Source organism: Aulonocara stuartgranti (genome assembly GCF_965226115.1).
Source record: "Aulonocara stuartgranti genome assembly, chromosome: 3".
In the NCBI taxonomy this organism is placed as follows: Eukaryota; Metazoa; Chordata; class Actinopteri; order Cichliformes; family Cichlidae; genus Aulonocara; species Aulonocara stuartgranti.
Window position 1 is genome coordinate 50,567,762 of NC_138941.1, and position 17,553 is coordinate 50,585,314.

Genomic DNA, 17,553 nt, shown 5'->3' on the forward strand with positions numbered 1-17,553 from the left:
TTTAAGAAGTTTACTTTTCAAAACTGAATTAAGAGATTAAAGTAATGAAGCCCCAACAGATTTGTCGACATAACCGACAGTCCAATAGTTCATTACCAGATGTGGTAGGTAGAGCAGGGCGATATGACCAAAAATATTTATCACGATATACATTTGAAAATTTGCGATAACGATATAACTGACGATATAATTGACACTAGACAAAATACTTTACAACTCCACAACTTTATTAGTGCAAAAAACCCCATCAATGTATTTTCACTTGAACAAGCAGCTGTTTTTTATGTGCATTAAAGTTATATAAAAATGTTACAGTACAAATTCCTTGCTGACAGTTTAACCAAAAGGCATTTCCAGTGGAAACTGGCCGACCTATCCTCAGCATAACCATGTATAATATCCACAAAACTTAAGAGGTTATACACACACAATACGGTAATATTATGTTGAAGCACAGTACGTATCACTCCGCGAGGCTCCTGCCTACGATAGCCGTAATGCTCCGACAATCCATCAAGCGGTGCGGCTTTGTAGCTTTGCAAAGTCGTACTAAAACATTTGACAGATTTTTGAGTGCCGTGTACGACATAAAATCGGATTGATTTTAAGTTTGCCATATTTTCCAAACAACGCGGTAATAACAACAGCCCGCTAGCATGCTCTACCAAAAATAGTGGTTTGTTGTGTATCTGACGGACGAAAGCTAAACCAGTTCCACATCACTGAAGTTGCAGCATCTTTACAAACCAGTTCTGGTTCATCTGTTTCATTCAACGATCCGCTTTCGCTCTTTTCATTCTGCGTCGCCGCCATGTGTGTATGTAAACAAACTCACTGCGCATTTTACCCATATTCTATCGCGATATCTCATTTTCCTATGTTGCCCAAAATTACACCGGTATTACCGTGAACAGTATGATATAGCCCAGCCCTAGTGGTAGGTATTTTTTACTGTTTTATATCCCTCTTTTTTTAAAGCCCTGTAGAATATCTGCACTTACCAAAAAAAATAAAAAATGCTTCTTTGGAAAGTTTCATTTCCCCACTGCATACATGCAAACTTGACAACTTCCTTCCTTTGCAAACAAAACTCCCTTTTTTAGGCGTCTCTGGACTAAATTTAACTCGCAATGAATATGACAGCTCCAAAATTAGACTTTGCCAGTGTATTTTCAGAGTGTTGAGCGCACACAGGGTGAAGTGGAAATACTGAGGAGTCGGACACAGGAGATGAAACGTCACCCACAGGAGGGGGGAAAAAGAATAATATAAAAAGGCAGACGAACGCGGCAACCGGGGGTGTCGCACAAAGTTGTCAAGTCATTTTAGCAACAGGATCTGGAGAGGACTGATAAACACACATGCTCTTTCTCTCTCTCTCACACACACACACACACACACACACACACACACACACAGCGGAGGTGCCCTGAATAACAAGTTTAAACAGGACTTATGATGACCAGAAGAGCCCAACGTAGAGGAATAAGAGGGGAAAAACACCTTTGATACGCCTTTGGTAGCCTGCAGCATTTCCGATCTTCATTCACTGCCTGTTTCCTCTCTGAACAATCAGGGCAAACACCACTGGTCAGGAACAAAGCTGCTTCACAGAGGCCACAATTTGTAGAAGATCCCTTTGCTCTTACGTCTATGTCCCTTATGCTCTCGTTGTGTTTTTCACCTCTAATCTGAAAGCTGAAGATAAACACGAGTGTGTACCCATTCCAGGTGCAAAACGAAGCATCCTCCTCCATTCCCTGCTAATATGATTGAGCAAACCAAAAAACAAAACAAAAAGGGAAGCAAGGCAATCTTTTAAGTGTAGCTTCCACTAAATTATTGATAAAGACACTAAACGGTCAATTAGAAGCATGACAACCATCAGCACGTGCCTCTCTGCTGCTCGGGGAGGGTTTGGACTGAGCCTCTGTCTTCATTCATTGACACATGCAGGGTTTGTCACGGCTGCTGCACTTGACACTCCTTGATAAAGCTGCTGCTAACAGCAAAGGGCACAAACACTCGCCCCCTCCATAGAGAATAAAGTTTACTAACCCTGCCCTGACAAGTACACAGAGCCACACGGGTAACACGAACGGTTCGGCCACGGGAAAACAGGCTTGTGCCCCCGTGTGTGCCGAATGTCAATTAATTAGCACAGTTAGCTTAATGTTAGCCAAAGTTGTTGAAATTCCTGTGGACGACTTGCCGAAACTTCTGCGACAAAGCCAAACAACCCGCCTTGAGAAGAAAACGTGAAGCCAATAAAGACAGCCGGCAGTCAGGACTGTTCAGGCTCGACACTCTATATGTTCAAAGTGGAAATTAGCTAGCTTTAATGTTTGCTAAAGTTAGCCGGCTAGCTGTCCGATAATGGAAGCAGACGGGTTAAAGTTTTGAGCAAGCTCCGGGAGTCTCTGGATCAGCGCTAGTCGCAGCCAGCTAGCCGCGGCTCCCGCAAGCTGAGTGACGCTGCTGCTCCCCCAGCCGTGGAGTGGGGACTGACTCACCGGAGTGTCGGTCCGATACAGTTGGTGTCTGTGCTCTCGATTTCCCGCAGGATACGTTCGTGCTCGGCGGCTGTCTCTAAACTCGCCATCCTGCATGTTGCTCCGGACGGTTCCGAGCTGAGCTGAACAGACTCGCCGGGATCTGTGCGTCACGGCAGGAGGAACCACAGGGTTGGCTTGATATTTTAACCGAGCAGCCCGAGTGAGCGGAGCTTTCCTCTTTGTCGGGAAGAAGGGACGTTGTGTTATGAGGAGCGGCGACCTGTAGAGTGTTAATGTTGTTAAAAGAGTTTAAAAAGTGACATTTGCGGTTTTAACTAAAACCACCGATTTAAATCGGTTAAACTGAGCACTGGAATTTTCAGTCCCCTACTTGGTTTGATAAAATAAACTAGATTTTTTACTCCCCTTTTAAATGTTGTTTTACTTCTGATTCAAGATTGAAGACTCTTTGTTGTCATTATGTAAACATAACATAGCATAACAATACACTAAGTAAATAATAACAATCACTTTTATTTGTTGGCACCTTTTAAAACTTCTCACGGTCATCAACATTAAATAAAATTTAAAATAAAAAAATATGTTTTGAGCATTCATCTCCAGTTTGGCATCTTAATCAAAAATAACAATAATGTGTTGACTGTTTTTTTTTTTTACTTTTTTGTAAAACAGTCAATTTGCAGGAAATCAATAAAAATAACCAAAATTTTACTATTTGACCAAAATGGTCCATTAAAAGGGTGAAAATTGCAGTGAAGCCATTTATTTGAGTATTATGGCTTTAATGTTTGACACCCCTGATCTATAGTAGGACAACATGGCGATAAGATATACTGTATAAGACCTTTCACCTCTAATCCGGGTAGGATCTGAAAATGGCTACCTCCATGAAGTACATCGCAATGTTTTTATGTCGTGTGTCGCCTTCAATTTCACATTCAGTTCGTCAGTATCAGTCCCTTCTAGAGGCTACCTGCAAGGACATGTCTTTCTTTGTCTCTATTTATACATCCCAGACACTCTTACTGCAAAGCAGCATTGCTTTAGGATGGAGGACAGGCCTTGGGATTACATGGAGAGTGAAGAGTATATTGAAAGGTATGGAAGCAATCCAGTGTGGACTGACTACAGGAGGAACCACAAAGTAGACATCCCCCCTCACAAGACTTGTAAGACTTGCATTAGAGGTGATAACATATGTGGAAACCCCTGCTCAATTTGTTGTGATCCAAACATCATCATTCACCATCAGAATGTCAAGTTGTTGCAGCAATTCATTAGTCCCCAAACTGGAATGGTGTTGGATTCCACTCGAACTGGTGTCTGTATGAAACAGCAGAAGAAGCTAAATGAGACAATTAACAGCACAAGATCACGGCTTACTTCCTTTTCAGATTCCATATGTGGGATATGCCCACAGCATAATTCCCATGATGCTGTGGGCTCCACACCACCACCCCCTTCCTTTACTTTAGATGACAATTGGTATAAATGATATGGGGAAATACTTCCTGATGAGAATGAAGTGGCTAAAGTCAAGAAGACATATAAGGCTTAATTAAAGTGACCGCGGCACTGGTCATGCTGTCACAAAGAGACCTATTGCAAAACTTAGTTTGTTTTTAGCCCCTGAGATGTTTTTTCTACTGGTGTGCACAAAGTTGTACAATAAACCACAATGAAAAATTGAAAAAAAGAAATACTGTATAAGTTGTAAGTATGCCCACTTTCTTTAACCTAAAAATAATACAACTAAATACAAAAACATTTTAACTTTATCCATTCCTCCTCACACATGAAAATAAAGAAAACAACAACTACAATAATAATATTAATAATAATAATAATAATAATAATAATATTATTATTAATAATAATAATAATAATAATAATATTATTAATATTAATAATAATAATAATAATAATAATAATAATAATAATAATAAGAAGAAGAAGAAGAAGAAGAAGAAGAAGAAGAAGAAGAACTGATTGCAGCCACATTTTATTATGTGGCAGATTCAGACATGCACATGCATATCTTCTTCAGTGATATCATGTGTTGGCCTCTTACTTCTGTTAATTCTGAAATTGTTTCTTTCTTGCATTTCTATTGTTTGATTATTTGTTTTTAAAGTTCCTTTATTTCATATTTTCGCTTTGTCTAATTTCACAGGAACTTATGTGTGACTTATTTATACTATATGCCTTTATTTCTGAGGGGTTTTACATCTAAGTGACCTCATATGTAATTTCCTAATATGTGTTTGTGCCTGTAAAGCCCTTTGAACATCCATATGACAATGGCCTATATACAAACGAAACAAACTGAAAACTCAAGTTTTAATAATTTTCCCGGAAACAAAAAGGTGGGCGTGACCGCTGTGTCCTTTCTCGAGCTTAAACCGAAACAAGACTTCCTTTGATATTTTCAAATTAAAACCACAAGTATATTCTGGCCTCGCATCTTTTAGCTCTTTTATTTAATAGCAGTCTGATTTTGCTGTATCTCCAACATAATGCAGTTTTGGAGCATTTTTGTACTCCACGGACTATATGTGTGCTTTTAAAAGGGGAGCAATGCTTTTATTTTGTAGGCATACTTGCTTACTCAGACTGCAGGTGTCAGTCTGAGTAAAGCTTTCGGATCTGACGCTACTCATTGTGCCTGCTGTCGGAAGTGTGAGAGAGCGAGAAAAGTTAAGATGGAGGTAAAAAAAAAAAAAGAAAAAAGAAGAAGAATAAAGACAATTTGAAGCGATCTGTTTGAATACGAGTGAAGATTGTCCGGTTGATAATTTTTGTTAACATGAAATGTCAGTGGTTCGCTAGGCTGGATGAGCCCGCAGCACTTTGCACATGGATCAGAGTCCATGCAGTGATAACGGGAACAAGCTGTGAAAACTCAGCGTTTTAATTGCGCTGTTGTTGCAAATAAAACTTTAGTTTGTTTTTAGTTTAATTGTGCAGCTTTTGCCAACTTTAATTTAACTCGCGCATATACACAAACACAGGCGGCGTGGATCTGCTTGACTGTGTCTGTGCCACCTGCTGAGGGCAACTCTTGGACTTCAATCATTAAGACATTTGAATGGCATTTCCACAGATTCGCAGATGCGTCGTTGTGTAACTTGCATGAGGATAAACGGCATCTCAGTTGTGTCTTTTGAGGCTGATCAAAAACACATATTCTATGTGGGGTTTTTTCCCCATTTTTATTTTTTATCTCTTTCTATTTCAGCCCCAGAAGAAGTTGATCAACTCAGCAGAGAGTTGCGTGGATGACGCCCTCCTCGGCCTCGTCAGGGCCTCTGGGGGCCTCTCTCTGCTAAAAGGCCACAGGGTTGTGCTTCGGTCCGACCTTGAAAACCTCAAGGGAAAAGTGGCCCTCCTCTCTGGAGGGGGGTCGGGCCACGAGCCTGCACACGCAGGTAAGACTATTCCTTTACACATGAACATGAGATGCTTCTGATTACCTCAGCTCTGATTTCTCCTCCTCGTATCCTCAGGTTATATCGGAGCAGGGATGCTGTCGGCGGCTGTTGCAGGAGGAGTGTTTGCATCGCCGCCTCCTGGCAGTATCCTTGCTGCCATTCTCTCTTTGCACAATGCAGGCAATGTGTCCTTCAGTTTTCCGTGTGTGTGTGTCTGTGAGAGTTGGTAGTGCATATATAATCACTGATCTTATCTGTTTAATAAAACCAGTGCTTGCACAGTGCAGTGTGGTGCAACTCTTTTTAAAAAAAGTCTAACTGTTGATTTGATTTGAAGTTTGACCTTTTACATTTGATCCTTTTGCCAAAATGGTTCACTGATCTCGCCCTGTGACAGTGCTGCACTGTTGCCGTCGTTAACGCTGCACCTTATAAAAATTTGGTGGCCACTTCCTTTCAGTGAGGAAAAAATCTGTGTCCATGGTGATTGCATTATTTTTGTAAGTAGTCACAGAGGGTCTAACACCTTCACCCACCTGGTGTGAAGTAACCTGTCTGCAATGGACAGACTCAGACTGTCTTCAGTCAGTCTCACAGTTTGCAAATAAGTGCATGCAGATTGCCAGCATGTGGCAGTAGGGTGGAATCGACTCAACTGGATGCCAGCTGGTTATATTTGAGTTATATTCCTGTGCAAAATCAAAGGTTGCTGAGCACCTGTGTTAGTCTGCAGATAAATTACTATCCTGCAGCAACTACTGGGAGGCAGAGCCTTCAGCTTTCAGGCCCCTCTTCTGTGGAACCAGCTCTCAGTTTGGATGCAGGAGACAGACTATGGCTGTATCCCAATTCAGGGTCTGCAGCCTTAAAGGCTGCATTTTAAGGCCGATTACGTCACAGCGACGCGACGAAGGCTGTCCCAATTCGAAGGCTGCTCGAAATGCGGCCCTCAAATGCGTCCTTCATTTCCCTGAATTTTAAGGAGGGGCGCCTGAAGAGTAAACTTTAAGTAAGTACTGAATATTATGTCACTTATTTATGTGCAAATGTTTAATAACGAAGAACATTAAAACATTACTGTTGGCCACATGTCGGCAAAGTTATGTGACATTAGTGACGTTTGTACTAACTTTGTTTTAAAGCCTTTACTTTAAAATATACGCCGTTCAATAGCTGAGCTTAATCTTACAGAGAATGATCAAAGCTCATGTAGAAACAAACAAACAAATGATGTTCTCCTTCATGTCTGTCAGACAAAGCTGTATGAAACGTTTCCAGCTGTTAGTATCATGGTTGCTAGGCAACCTGGGCAGCGCAACGGAGGCTAGACCGTCCCATTTCACAAGCCTCGCATTTCCGGCCTTAGTGGTCTTTAAGTACGCGGCCCTTGAGGATCATTGAGGCTGCGTACTTTAAGGCTGCAGACCCTGAATTGGGCTAGAGCCACTGTCTCTTCTTTTAAGATTAGGCTTAAAACTTTCCTTTTTGGCAAAACATAGAGTTAGGTTTGCAACAGGTGACCATGAATCCTTCTCCTAGTTACACTGCAATAGGTGTAGGCTGCTGGCCCCAAAAAGAAGGATAAGGACAACAAAGTGATGTTGTGAGAACAGATGCTCATCATAACCCCAGATCAGCTACTGCTGTCTCTGGCAGAAGGGAACAAAGACTGTATATAAAAGACTGAGACACACTTTATACTAATGGTTAGCAAGCTGGAGTTGTGAGTGCGTATCTGACTGAGAAACTGAGGATGCTGTTCATAGGGTAGCGACCCATCAGTCACAAACTAGAGAGTCAAAGCCATAACTAAAAGTGTTTGCTGAGGTCAGAGGGTTCGTTGTGCAGCCAAAGCAGTTGTCCCCTGGTGGCCATTAGAGAGAATGCAGCTTTTAAGATACATAGACCTAAAAGCTATGTCCATCTTTTATATACTGTCTGTGACCTGCTGCAAGTTTTTTTTTTTTTTAAATATCCAATGAACTAACAACAGTCTTCCCACTCAGGAGCCTCTGGGGTCCTTCTCATTGTGAAGAACTACACAGGTGACCGCCTTAACTTTGGATTGGCTGCAGAGCAAGCTCGTAACCAGGGCGTTGCTGTTGACATGGTGATAGTTGCGGAAGACTGCGCCTTTGACCAACCAAGTAAGGCTGGAAGAAGAGGCTTGTGTGGCACTGTCTTCATACATAAGGTACACAACAACAGCCTAATAGAGGTGTTATTTACTCTGGAAACAGCTCAACTTGGACCAGTACAAGTGTATCCTGAGTTAAAAGGGTTATAATATTATATCACTGTGCTCATTTTTTTTATGGTACAAATGCTGTTATAAAGCTACATGAGGCACATTTGTCCTGTCTGCCGGTTCATACATGCCAACCCTCCCTATTTTTCCGGGAGAATTCTGAATTTCAGTGCCCCTCCCGGAGCCACCATTCTCCCGAATTTCTCCTGATTTTCCACCTGGACAACAAAAATGAAAAACCATATCCCAGAATTCATAGCTCAGCCCAGCCAGTTCCAGTTTCCAACAATGGCGGCAGCTACTTAGTTTTAATATTACTCTTATTATTCTTTCTGGGTCGCAAAATAAACTTTTAGCATATTTTCAGGCGAGAATGTAGCTGTGTAAACTTCAAATAACTGAGTTGGCGAGAACAGCAAACTCCCGGCACGTTTTCAAGCCCCTGCGGTCTTTCGCTACTCAGGTTAAACATGATATATAAGTCACTTAGATAACCTAAAACTGTTATTGTTTGACTTTTTTTTTCAGTGTTTTATTTGTTCCTGAGTAAATCCGTTTGGCTGAGATTAAAGTTACTAGATTAGATTAGATTAAATAAAACTTCCTCTGGGGTTTTCACACAGCTGAATAAACGTCAAACACAAAACTGACTAAACAGAAGTGTGAGATGGTCGAGAATTTACGCCAGCATCCGGTTATATTTAGATAGCAAGGAGCAGACGGCAGTTTCACTCCACCGAGAGAGCTCGTGACGTAATTCTGAAGGCTAGACCGTCACAGTTGCTCACTTCCGGCCTACCTGGCTTTTGGAGGACCCGGCCCACTTAGACCATGAAGGCTGGGTCCTCAGGTGGATGCAGCCTCTGCATTTGGACAGCCCCAGCTGGGGGACAGTAATAACAGTGACATTTAACTTACTTTAAATAAATAATTTTAAATAAATAAACACTGTAAAATTCAAGTTTTTTGAATATGTGTGTATGTATGTATATATATATATATATATATATATATATATATATATATATATACCAACCCCCCCCCCCTTTGTCTCCCTAATTCTGAGGTCTCAAGGCTGGCAAGTATGTGCCGGTTACTGATCTTGCAAAAAAGAAACTGTGAAACTGTTCTCTTAATAATAATTTTTTAAAAAAAGGAAAAGCAAAAACAAATCTTAAAACGTATGGAGGACTGAAACTGCCAACATCAAACATGAATTAAATGTATAATATGCCCTTAAATGTGTCTAATTTAATTAAAAAATAATTAGGCAATAATTCATTCATAAACTCTGGCATTATTTTTTTTACTTTACCCTGTAATTATTTATTTTTCCCACGTAATTATTTTTTGTAATACATATTTTTATTAGAACCACAATAATAATGTCACATTTTATTAAACGCTCCATGTTTTTTCCCACTGAATGAAGCTCTTTTGTGTATTTCTTTTTATATTATTATTTGTATTTATTTATTTTACCGTCATTGTTGTGAGTCATTTTATGATGTTGTATTTTGTTGATCTAGGTTGTTGGAACAGGAAAGTATACGTCATCTTGTGAACTTAAGCAGAAACCATGAATTTGTATATTTTGCACCATGCAGCCTCGTATCATTGATGCTTTTATTAGATTTTTGTAGTATTTTTCTTGCCTTTAAACATGTGGTCTCTCGCTCTGTTAGCTGGCTGGTGCTTTAGCAGAAGAGGGCTGCTCATTGGATCAGATTGTTTCCAAGGTGACGGAGATTTTAAAGAGGATCGGTGAGTCGCGCTTTCTTTTGGGGTTTTTTAATACATTTAATACTTTCTGGGAACACTGGAATATTTTTCTTAATGATGTTTCTGTTTTACTCCAGGCACTCTGGGGGTGAGTCTGTCTCCATGCAGCGTTCCCGGCTGCCTGCCTTCCTTCGATCTACCGCCAGGAGACATGGAGGTCGGGCTGGGTGAGGGATGATTAGAGGAGGATGGAAAAGGTGGAGTTGTGAGAGCAGGAGAAAGAGAGTGGCAGAATATGGAGAGCAGCCTTTTGGGCTGACACCAGTTATCTAGACTTTTATTTCCAGAACTAAACTTCCACCCAAGCTAATGAATACTTTTTACATTTTTTTTTTTTTGTGACAAATGATTTAAAACCAGATCGTTAGAATGGCCAATCTCCATCTTTGACTTTCTCTGCAGATGTGACATCATGTTAGTGATATTTTAGAGAAAATGACTGAATTGCACCATCTAGTGGTGTGCAAGAGCAGTTAAGAGCAGCAAAATGGTTTAAGTGAAGCATAAAATAGTGTTTCCAAAGAATTCATTCAGTCAAATGGGGAGATGGGGATGTCAGAATTTCAGCATGTTAAATGGGTTGGGTGTCTTTAATCTGAATCTTTCTATTCAATTCATAAAACTGGAGGAAATTCACTTGTAAAAGCTGAGAAAATGATGGAAACTCTTCTAAAGATGCACAGATGGCGAGAGCACAGGAGACGAAAATGAAATAACAGCCAGTGTTTTCTTTCTATTTTCAGGTATCCACGGGGAACCTGGAATAAAGAGGTCAAAGGTGAGTCGGATTTGAACCTTAACAGCCTGAATGTGCTTTTACCATCAGGCTGTATGGCTCAGTTTCTGTTGATCTTCTCCCTCAGGTGGCCTCTGCTGATGAGGTGGTCAAGACCATGATAGACCACATGACCAACCCAAGCAGCCAATCGCATCTGCCGCTGAAATCAGGTTCACTAAATGACATCGATCATGTATCATGCTGACCGTTAGTACGGCTACTCTCCATGTGTGTGTTTTTTCCCTCTTTCCTACAGGAGACAGTGTGGTTGTGTGCGTGAACAACCTTGGAGCTCTGTCTTGCCTAGAGATGGCTGTGGTGACTAGATCGGCCATCATCTGCCTGGGTAAGTGTGTGTCTGTGTGTGTGTGTGAGGTAAGCATTTAACCATACTTAGCTGGGTCCTACTGTGCTTCTCTCACATGATCACCATTTTAACTTTAATATGCAGGAAAATAAATACCTGCATCTCACTACACCCTGTGAGCTAAAATATCGTCCATGTAAAACATAACCTTGTCTCTTTTATTTTTCATAGCTTATGAATGGCAGTTTTTGTGAGTAGCTAGACTAACTAAAAGAAACCACAGGGGAACGTTAATGAATGCTATTGAATAACATTTTTTATTAGCACTTAGCATGAGCTCAGATGTGATTTGATTGGCTGGTTTTGGTGGGTGGGGGAACAGCACGATCATTCGATAATCTGGAATATGATTGGTGTTTTTTTATAGAAAGCCGTGGAGTGGTGGTTGCCAGGGTGATGTCTGGGTTGTTCATGACCTCTCTGGAGATGGCAGGAGTGTCGCTGACCCTGATGAGGGCTGACAAGGAAACACTGAGGCTGATAGGTAAGTGTTCAAACACATAGCTTTGTTTTTCTAAACTTGTGAGGGCCTTTGTCATAACATCACAGTGTATTCAGAGCTTCAGAACTTCAAACTTCAGAAGCTTCAAAGTGAATGCTTACATGATCGACATGGCAGCAGCAACCAGTCAGTCAGCTCTTTGGCATGAAAACCACGAGGCAAACAACTAATCCAGTGGTCTAAAGAGCTTGGAAAGAAAAGCATCTGGACTTCTTGGAGTTTCCTTGAAGAAGTTTCACTTCTCATCCGAGAGGCTTCTTTGGTTCTAAGAGCACCTGGTGGAGAGTCATAGATTTTAAGCCCTATGTGAGTGTCCCCCGAAGAGGGTCATGGACCCCCTATTGATCCTGTACCTAATCACATGAGGCAAGATGTGAAAACAAGTCTGACCCAGAGGTGAGAGTGTGAGAGTCTGAAAGTCATATGTCTGAACAATCCCTTATGGAGTGGAGGAGACTAGCAGCAATTAGAGAGCAGAGACCATGAAATCTCTGTGAAATTCACCAACATGTACCTACTTTCTGCATCTTTGAAGCGAGGAACTACTACTGGGCAGGAAAGATAACCGAGTGATGTATGACACAAGTTGGGATGGTCTCTTGGAGGTGTTTTCAAAAAAACTTCAGATTCAAAGGTCATTAGCTGAAGTTATTAGGCTGTGTCACCACTTTGCCAAAGTCTGGAGGAAGACCCACTGTCACCCTCACGAGACTGATTTGGATGTTCAGGAACAACCCAGAAATCATCAAAGCGAGTTATAAACTGGAAACTGCTGGAACACCAGCGTGTTTGTCCACAGTGAAGCGAGTTTTACATCTTCATGGATTGAGAGGGTACAGCCCAAGAAGGAAGATCCTGTGCCAAAATTTACATCTTCAAGCTTGACTGAAATGCCTTCTGAAGAAATGCTTTATGATTAGAAGAGGCAAAGATTGAGCTGTTTGGCCACAGAGAGATGTTTGGAGGAGTAAAGGTGAGGCTTTCAAAGCTTAAAACACTGTATGACACTATGACATCTCTGAGGGTGTTTTGCTACTGGTGGTACTGGTACATTGGATAAAGTGGATGGAATAATGAAGAAGGAGTACCTCTAAGTTCTTTAACTTCCCTTCAAATTGACAGCTAGGTGGTTGAAACTTGGACACAGTTGGTTTAAAAATTGGTTTAAATGGATAAAGCAGGCTAAAAGTAAGCTTGAAAGCTGCGGCCATGTCAGGAAACCAGGAAATTTAAATGAACTCCACCAATTCTACCAAGAAGAATGATCAAATATCATGCTAGAATTATGCCAGGAGCTTGTTGATGGCTACTCTGAGTGTGAAAGCCCAAAATACCCAAACCCAACCCAAAAATCACGATGTCATAAGTCACTGGACACTGAACATCCAAGGTCACCACTTCATGGATAATGGACCTTCCATGTGTATGGACATGTGCAGGTATATATGTATGTATATGTATACATATGTATATTTAGTGTGTACATGTGTGTGCACATGTCTATAAACAGGAATAGTGGTGGTACAATAGCTATATCAAGCTATATAGTTTATGTCTTCCATATTTCCAACCATATCCATAATCACATACTGTGTATGCTACCATTGTATATAGTGTATTATCTTACTTTTTTTCATTGATTGTACTTATTGTATTTTTGTATTTCCTTCTGATATCTGTACCTGAGCTGAGGTGATGCAAAAATTTCCCCGTTGTGGCATCAATAAAGTCTTATCTTATCTCTCTCTTAAATAAATTCAGACTTTTGCACCCAGTTCTTGATTTCTCATTAGATTTAAATTAAGTTATTAGATTTATGCTGAACAATTATTCTACCCTGGAAAAGGACTGGTTCAAAGTAATCATTAAATCCAAACTTAGAAGGAATTTCATCCCCAAGATGAGTGAATATTAACTTCTGATAGAACCACACAAATAAGCACTCTCATATGGGTTCAGAGACACAGATTTATATGATAAATAAATTTGTTACTAATGAAAAACACACACCTCCTTTGTCCCATCAAGATGCTAAGACTACTGCCCCTGCCTGGCCAAACCTCAGCAATGTGTGTTTGAGTGGACGCAGCTACATCACAGAACCACAAACAACCATCAAACGGCCACAAGATGAGAAGCACTCTGAAGGTTAGTTCATGAGCTTTTTGTGTATGTGTATTGCAATCAATTATTGTAATGCATTACTTATTCAAGGCTTATAATTGAACATGTTTAAAACTTGTTTACCTGCATGAAATTGAAACAGGATGAACAAAAGGAAACCAACAAATTGTGCTGTCAGAGAGGGCATATTGGACATTCCAGTTAGGACACATAACATCCATTAACTCTTACTCTCTAGCCCAGTATATAATTTCTGATCTATATATTAATAAAATAGTTTGGGCTTTTTTTAAATGGAAGTTTGTTTTGTTATTCTTGGCAGGACCACTTAGTCCTGTGATGCATAAAACCTTGGAGAAGATTTGCTCCACTCTGTTGGAAAAGCAGGAGGAACTCAATTCCCTTGATCGTGCTTCCGGGGATGGAGACTGTGGTAATACTCATGCTCAGGCTGCTAGAGGTAAGAAACTGTGATTACTATCTTCAGTAGCTTAAAGAGGAACTTGTAAAAATATTGAAGATGCTTGTTCAGCCATTCAGGAGTGGCTTCAAGGACATGTGGTCCCCGGTTGCCCCGGGAAGCTGTTATCGGTCGTTGCTGGATTGGTGCAGGAGAAAATGGGCGGGTCTTCAGGAGCGGTGGGTTTATTGATTCAAGTGGTGTTTGACTGCAGTATTCTGTCTTAATCAGCACAAGCACATGTACTAATGCTCAGTTTATTTCAGTTGTACAGTCTGTTCCTCACTGCGGCAGCCGGTCATGTGACCGAGGGGCGGAGCAATGCTGCAGCCTGGGCCACTGCTATGAATGCTGGGACAGAAGCAATGAAAAAGTAAGGGTTGGTAACATTTTCATGTCTGTATTTATTTCAAAGTCCACTTTTCTTCTTCATATGGCCATTTAACTGCTGTTCCAGAGTTTTTGATCTTATGATCAATGTTGGCGTGCTGCTCTCCAGTTGGTTTAAAAGAAACTTAGTTTATTCATTACTACAGTCACATCATCAGCAAATGCTATACTTGCCTTCCAGTCTGAAAGCTCTGGAATATCCTTACATTTAACTTTTGAATTAATGCTCTCAGGTCCCATATTATTTGCCAACCTGGCAGGTGTGTGGTAGCCTATGTCACCATTTTCAGTGTCATGCTCCTCCAAAAGTCCAACACTGAGTTGACTTCATCAGGTCTTTCGCCGGATGAAGCTTTAAGTTACAACATTCAGAACATAGTTAATATTAGCAGGGGATTTCACTACATCTCCTGGTTTATAACACAATGCAAAAATACCAGTTCAGTTCTGGATTCATGTAAGTCACTTTATCTTGTATCCTCTGCAAAAATCCAGTATTCTTCCCTGTCAGATTTGGACAGCCATTGTCTACAACAACTGCAAGTTTCTTCCTTTTCAGACCCAGCTTATCGCAGCATACAGTTAGGTCCTTGAACAAATGACTAGCTGTCATAGTCCATTTTTGCATTGCTGCTAGTTCCTCTGTAATCTCAAAAGTACAAAGATGAGTAAGTGGGCTGTTAGTGTATGTCACAACTCAAGGAGAATAAAAGTCAAGGAAGAGAAAAGTGCAAATTGTCTTCATTGTTTTTCAACCGAACCTCCAGATTTCTGTGCAATGGCCAGGTCGGACTTAAATGTTGACTTTCTTGCAGATATGGTGGTGCCGCCCCTGGAGACAGAACAATGGTAAGATTTTTGTCCCCCAAATCTCATTTAATCTGAATTACCTAATTTATGAAGAGTGTCTTTAGCAGTGAAGTTTCTTTGTTTCTCTTACCTTGTAGCTGGATGCTTTGTGCCCTGCAGTTGATGAACTGATTAAGCTGGCCACAGCTCCATCTGGTGGACACATGGCTGTACTGCAAAGTGCTGTGAAGGTATGGTGCCACCTGGTGTTGATGTGGTTGCACTGCTCACTCAGCAGATTTTTCTACATAATGTTCCTTTTGCTTCGGTCTCCACAGAAAGCTGCTTCAGGAGCGGAGGCAACTCGTGACCTTAAAGCAAGGGCTGGGAGAGCCAGCTACATCTCACCCAACCTGGTCAGCCTGCCAGACCCTGGTGCTGTAGCTGTGGCAACCATCTTGAAAGCTATTCTGGAGGTGCTAGAGGGGCGAAAGTGATGCAGCCACCAGGATAAGAGTAGAGGGCTAATGCTACCTAAACAAAACTGTGATGCAAGAGTGATTATCATTTAAAATATTTTGATTTTGTGATGCATATTTTACATTTTTGGAAGCTATTTTTCACACTATACACAAAGTAAGTCATTACAAGCTGTTAAACTGAGTTTACGAAACAAAAGGATGTAAAAAATTATGGCAGCAGTGCAAAGATGTAAAGCAAAAATCAAGAAAAATAACTTTGGTATTGTCTCTAAAACATATTCCATTGAAAACTGAATCATATGAACAGCAGGAGACTTTTGTAGCAGAAGGGGATATTCATAGTTTCTACTAATAAAGGAAAAATCTATTAATAGATTGGTGTTAGTGATTTTGGTATTTGTTATTAAAAAAGCAAGATCCATTTATCCATTTTTCTGGTACTGATCTGGGATCACAGGGATTACTGGCATTCCAGAGAAGCCAGAGTCCATCTCTTGAAAGGCCAAACTCTTCACTCTGTCTCTAAGGGAGAGCCCAGCTTTTTTCACTTTGTGATCAGATGCTCCATCACCGTTTCTTCCTGCTGCAGCGATGATCTTGACTTTATGAAGGGTTTGTGTGATTGATATCAGTATGATTCAGATAATTAGTGAAGATAAATGTTTGGGAAATTCTTTTGTTGCATTTCCTGCTATATGATGTGCAGTAAAGATAATCCTAAAGGCTGCAATACAGCAGCTTTTAAAGTGAGGCCACAGCTCGTGCACACTAAGATGATCGCTTTCATGCAGCACATAATCTGTTGCCAGGTCTGTAGACCTTTTTTTTATTGTTCAGATACACGTTTGTTCTTCACACAACACAACTTGTATAGCAGCAGCATTCATAGTTCATTGGTGGGTTTAACACCTCCTATGGTAAAAGGTTCAGGATGTGATGATATGAAAGGAAAATATTATTAACATGAAGATGACCTGCATTCATCTGTGCATGCATTCATGCAAACATCCATCATCCATGCATGCATGCATGCAGTCATCTACCCATACAATATCCATCCATGCATCTCCATAGTAATCCATGTATCCAACCATGTATGCATTGTTCATTCATCCATTCATCCTTCCATGCATGCATGAATCCAAACATGTATACATCATCCATCCACCCATCTACACATCTATCCATGATTCCTGCATGCATCATCTGTCTACCTATCTATCCATGCATCCATCAAAGTGTCCATCTACCCTTTGATGTCTGTCAGTCTGTTCGTGTGTCCGTACGGTGTTATCTTCATATTCAACTCTGGGTCCTGAAGGGAGTTGGAGCAGCTGCTTCTTTTATATATTTTTAATTTTAAATATGAAGGTCTTTTATCTTTCTTGTTCCACTGTGTGGCCTAATACAGATTAAATGTAGTTTAGATTCCAGTGCAGTAGGACAGTCCTGATATAATAAAGTAACTAAGACATATTATGTGTACATATAGATATGTGTGCTTTAACAGCACACACCCACTCCCTGTCCTCTTCCACACAGTGAAAATGAGTGGACATGGTTCAACAACCGTCTCGTGATTCTCACAGTCTGTAAAGATTTTTCTCTTTGATGATTAAAACGTGCAGATAAAGTCTTTTTCTTGTCTTCCTTGCTTCCTTTCAAACTTCGTTTCACACTGTAT

The 17,553-nt window shown here is 40.6% G+C and overlaps 2 protein-coding genes and 1 pseudogene across 4 annotated transcripts in view; 2 read left to right on the top strand and 1 right to left on the bottom strand.

Moving 5' to 3' along the window:
* Positions 1–2,818, bottom strand: part of exoc6b (exocyst complex component 6B) — a 131,759-nt gene extending 128,941 nt beyond the window's left edge. Inside the window, exon 1 of the mRNA XM_082528692.1 lies at positions 2,514–2,818. Within this exon, the coding sequence (XP_082384818.1) occupies positions 2,514–2,602 (89 nt within the window). The 5' untranslated portion in view covers positions 2,603–2,818. The remainder of the gene's footprint in view (positions 1–2,513) is intronic.
* Positions 2,819–3,391: 573 nt separating this feature from the next.
* Positions 3,392–4,291, top strand: LOC309703103 (small ribosomal subunit protein mS40-like; annotated as a pseudogene). Its single transcript has 2 exons — positions 3,392–3,420; positions 3,533–4,291. The product of its transcript is annotated as a small ribosomal subunit protein mS40-like (transcript).
* An 827-nt stretch (positions 4,292–5,118) lies between these two features.
* Positions 5,119–17,507, top strand: tkfc (triokinase/FMN cyclase). 2 transcript variants are annotated; one of them, XM_082528702.1, is made up of 17 exons: positions 5,119–5,224; positions 5,755–5,944; positions 6,023–6,127; positions 7,954–8,141; positions 9,881–9,959; positions 10,055–10,144; positions 10,721–10,755; positions 10,841–10,925; positions 11,012–11,101; positions 11,490–11,606; positions 13,653–13,772; positions 14,071–14,208; positions 14,281–14,387; positions 14,475–14,581; positions 15,414–15,447; positions 15,546–15,638; positions 15,726–17,507. In XM_082528702.1, exons 1-17 carry the CDS (start codon positions 5,219–5,221, stop codon positions 15,882–15,884), a joined length of 1,743 nt encoding a protein of 580 aa, XP_082384828.1. In that variant the 5' UTR covers positions 5,119–5,218; the 3' UTR covers positions 15,885–17,507. The 2 variants fall into 2 exon arrangements, with proteins under 2 accessions (XP_082384828.1, XP_082384829.1); XM_082528703.1 differs by lacking the exon at positions 15,726–17,507 and having other exon boundaries at positions 14,289–14,387.
* Positions 17,508–17,553: the final 46 nt, after the last annotated feature.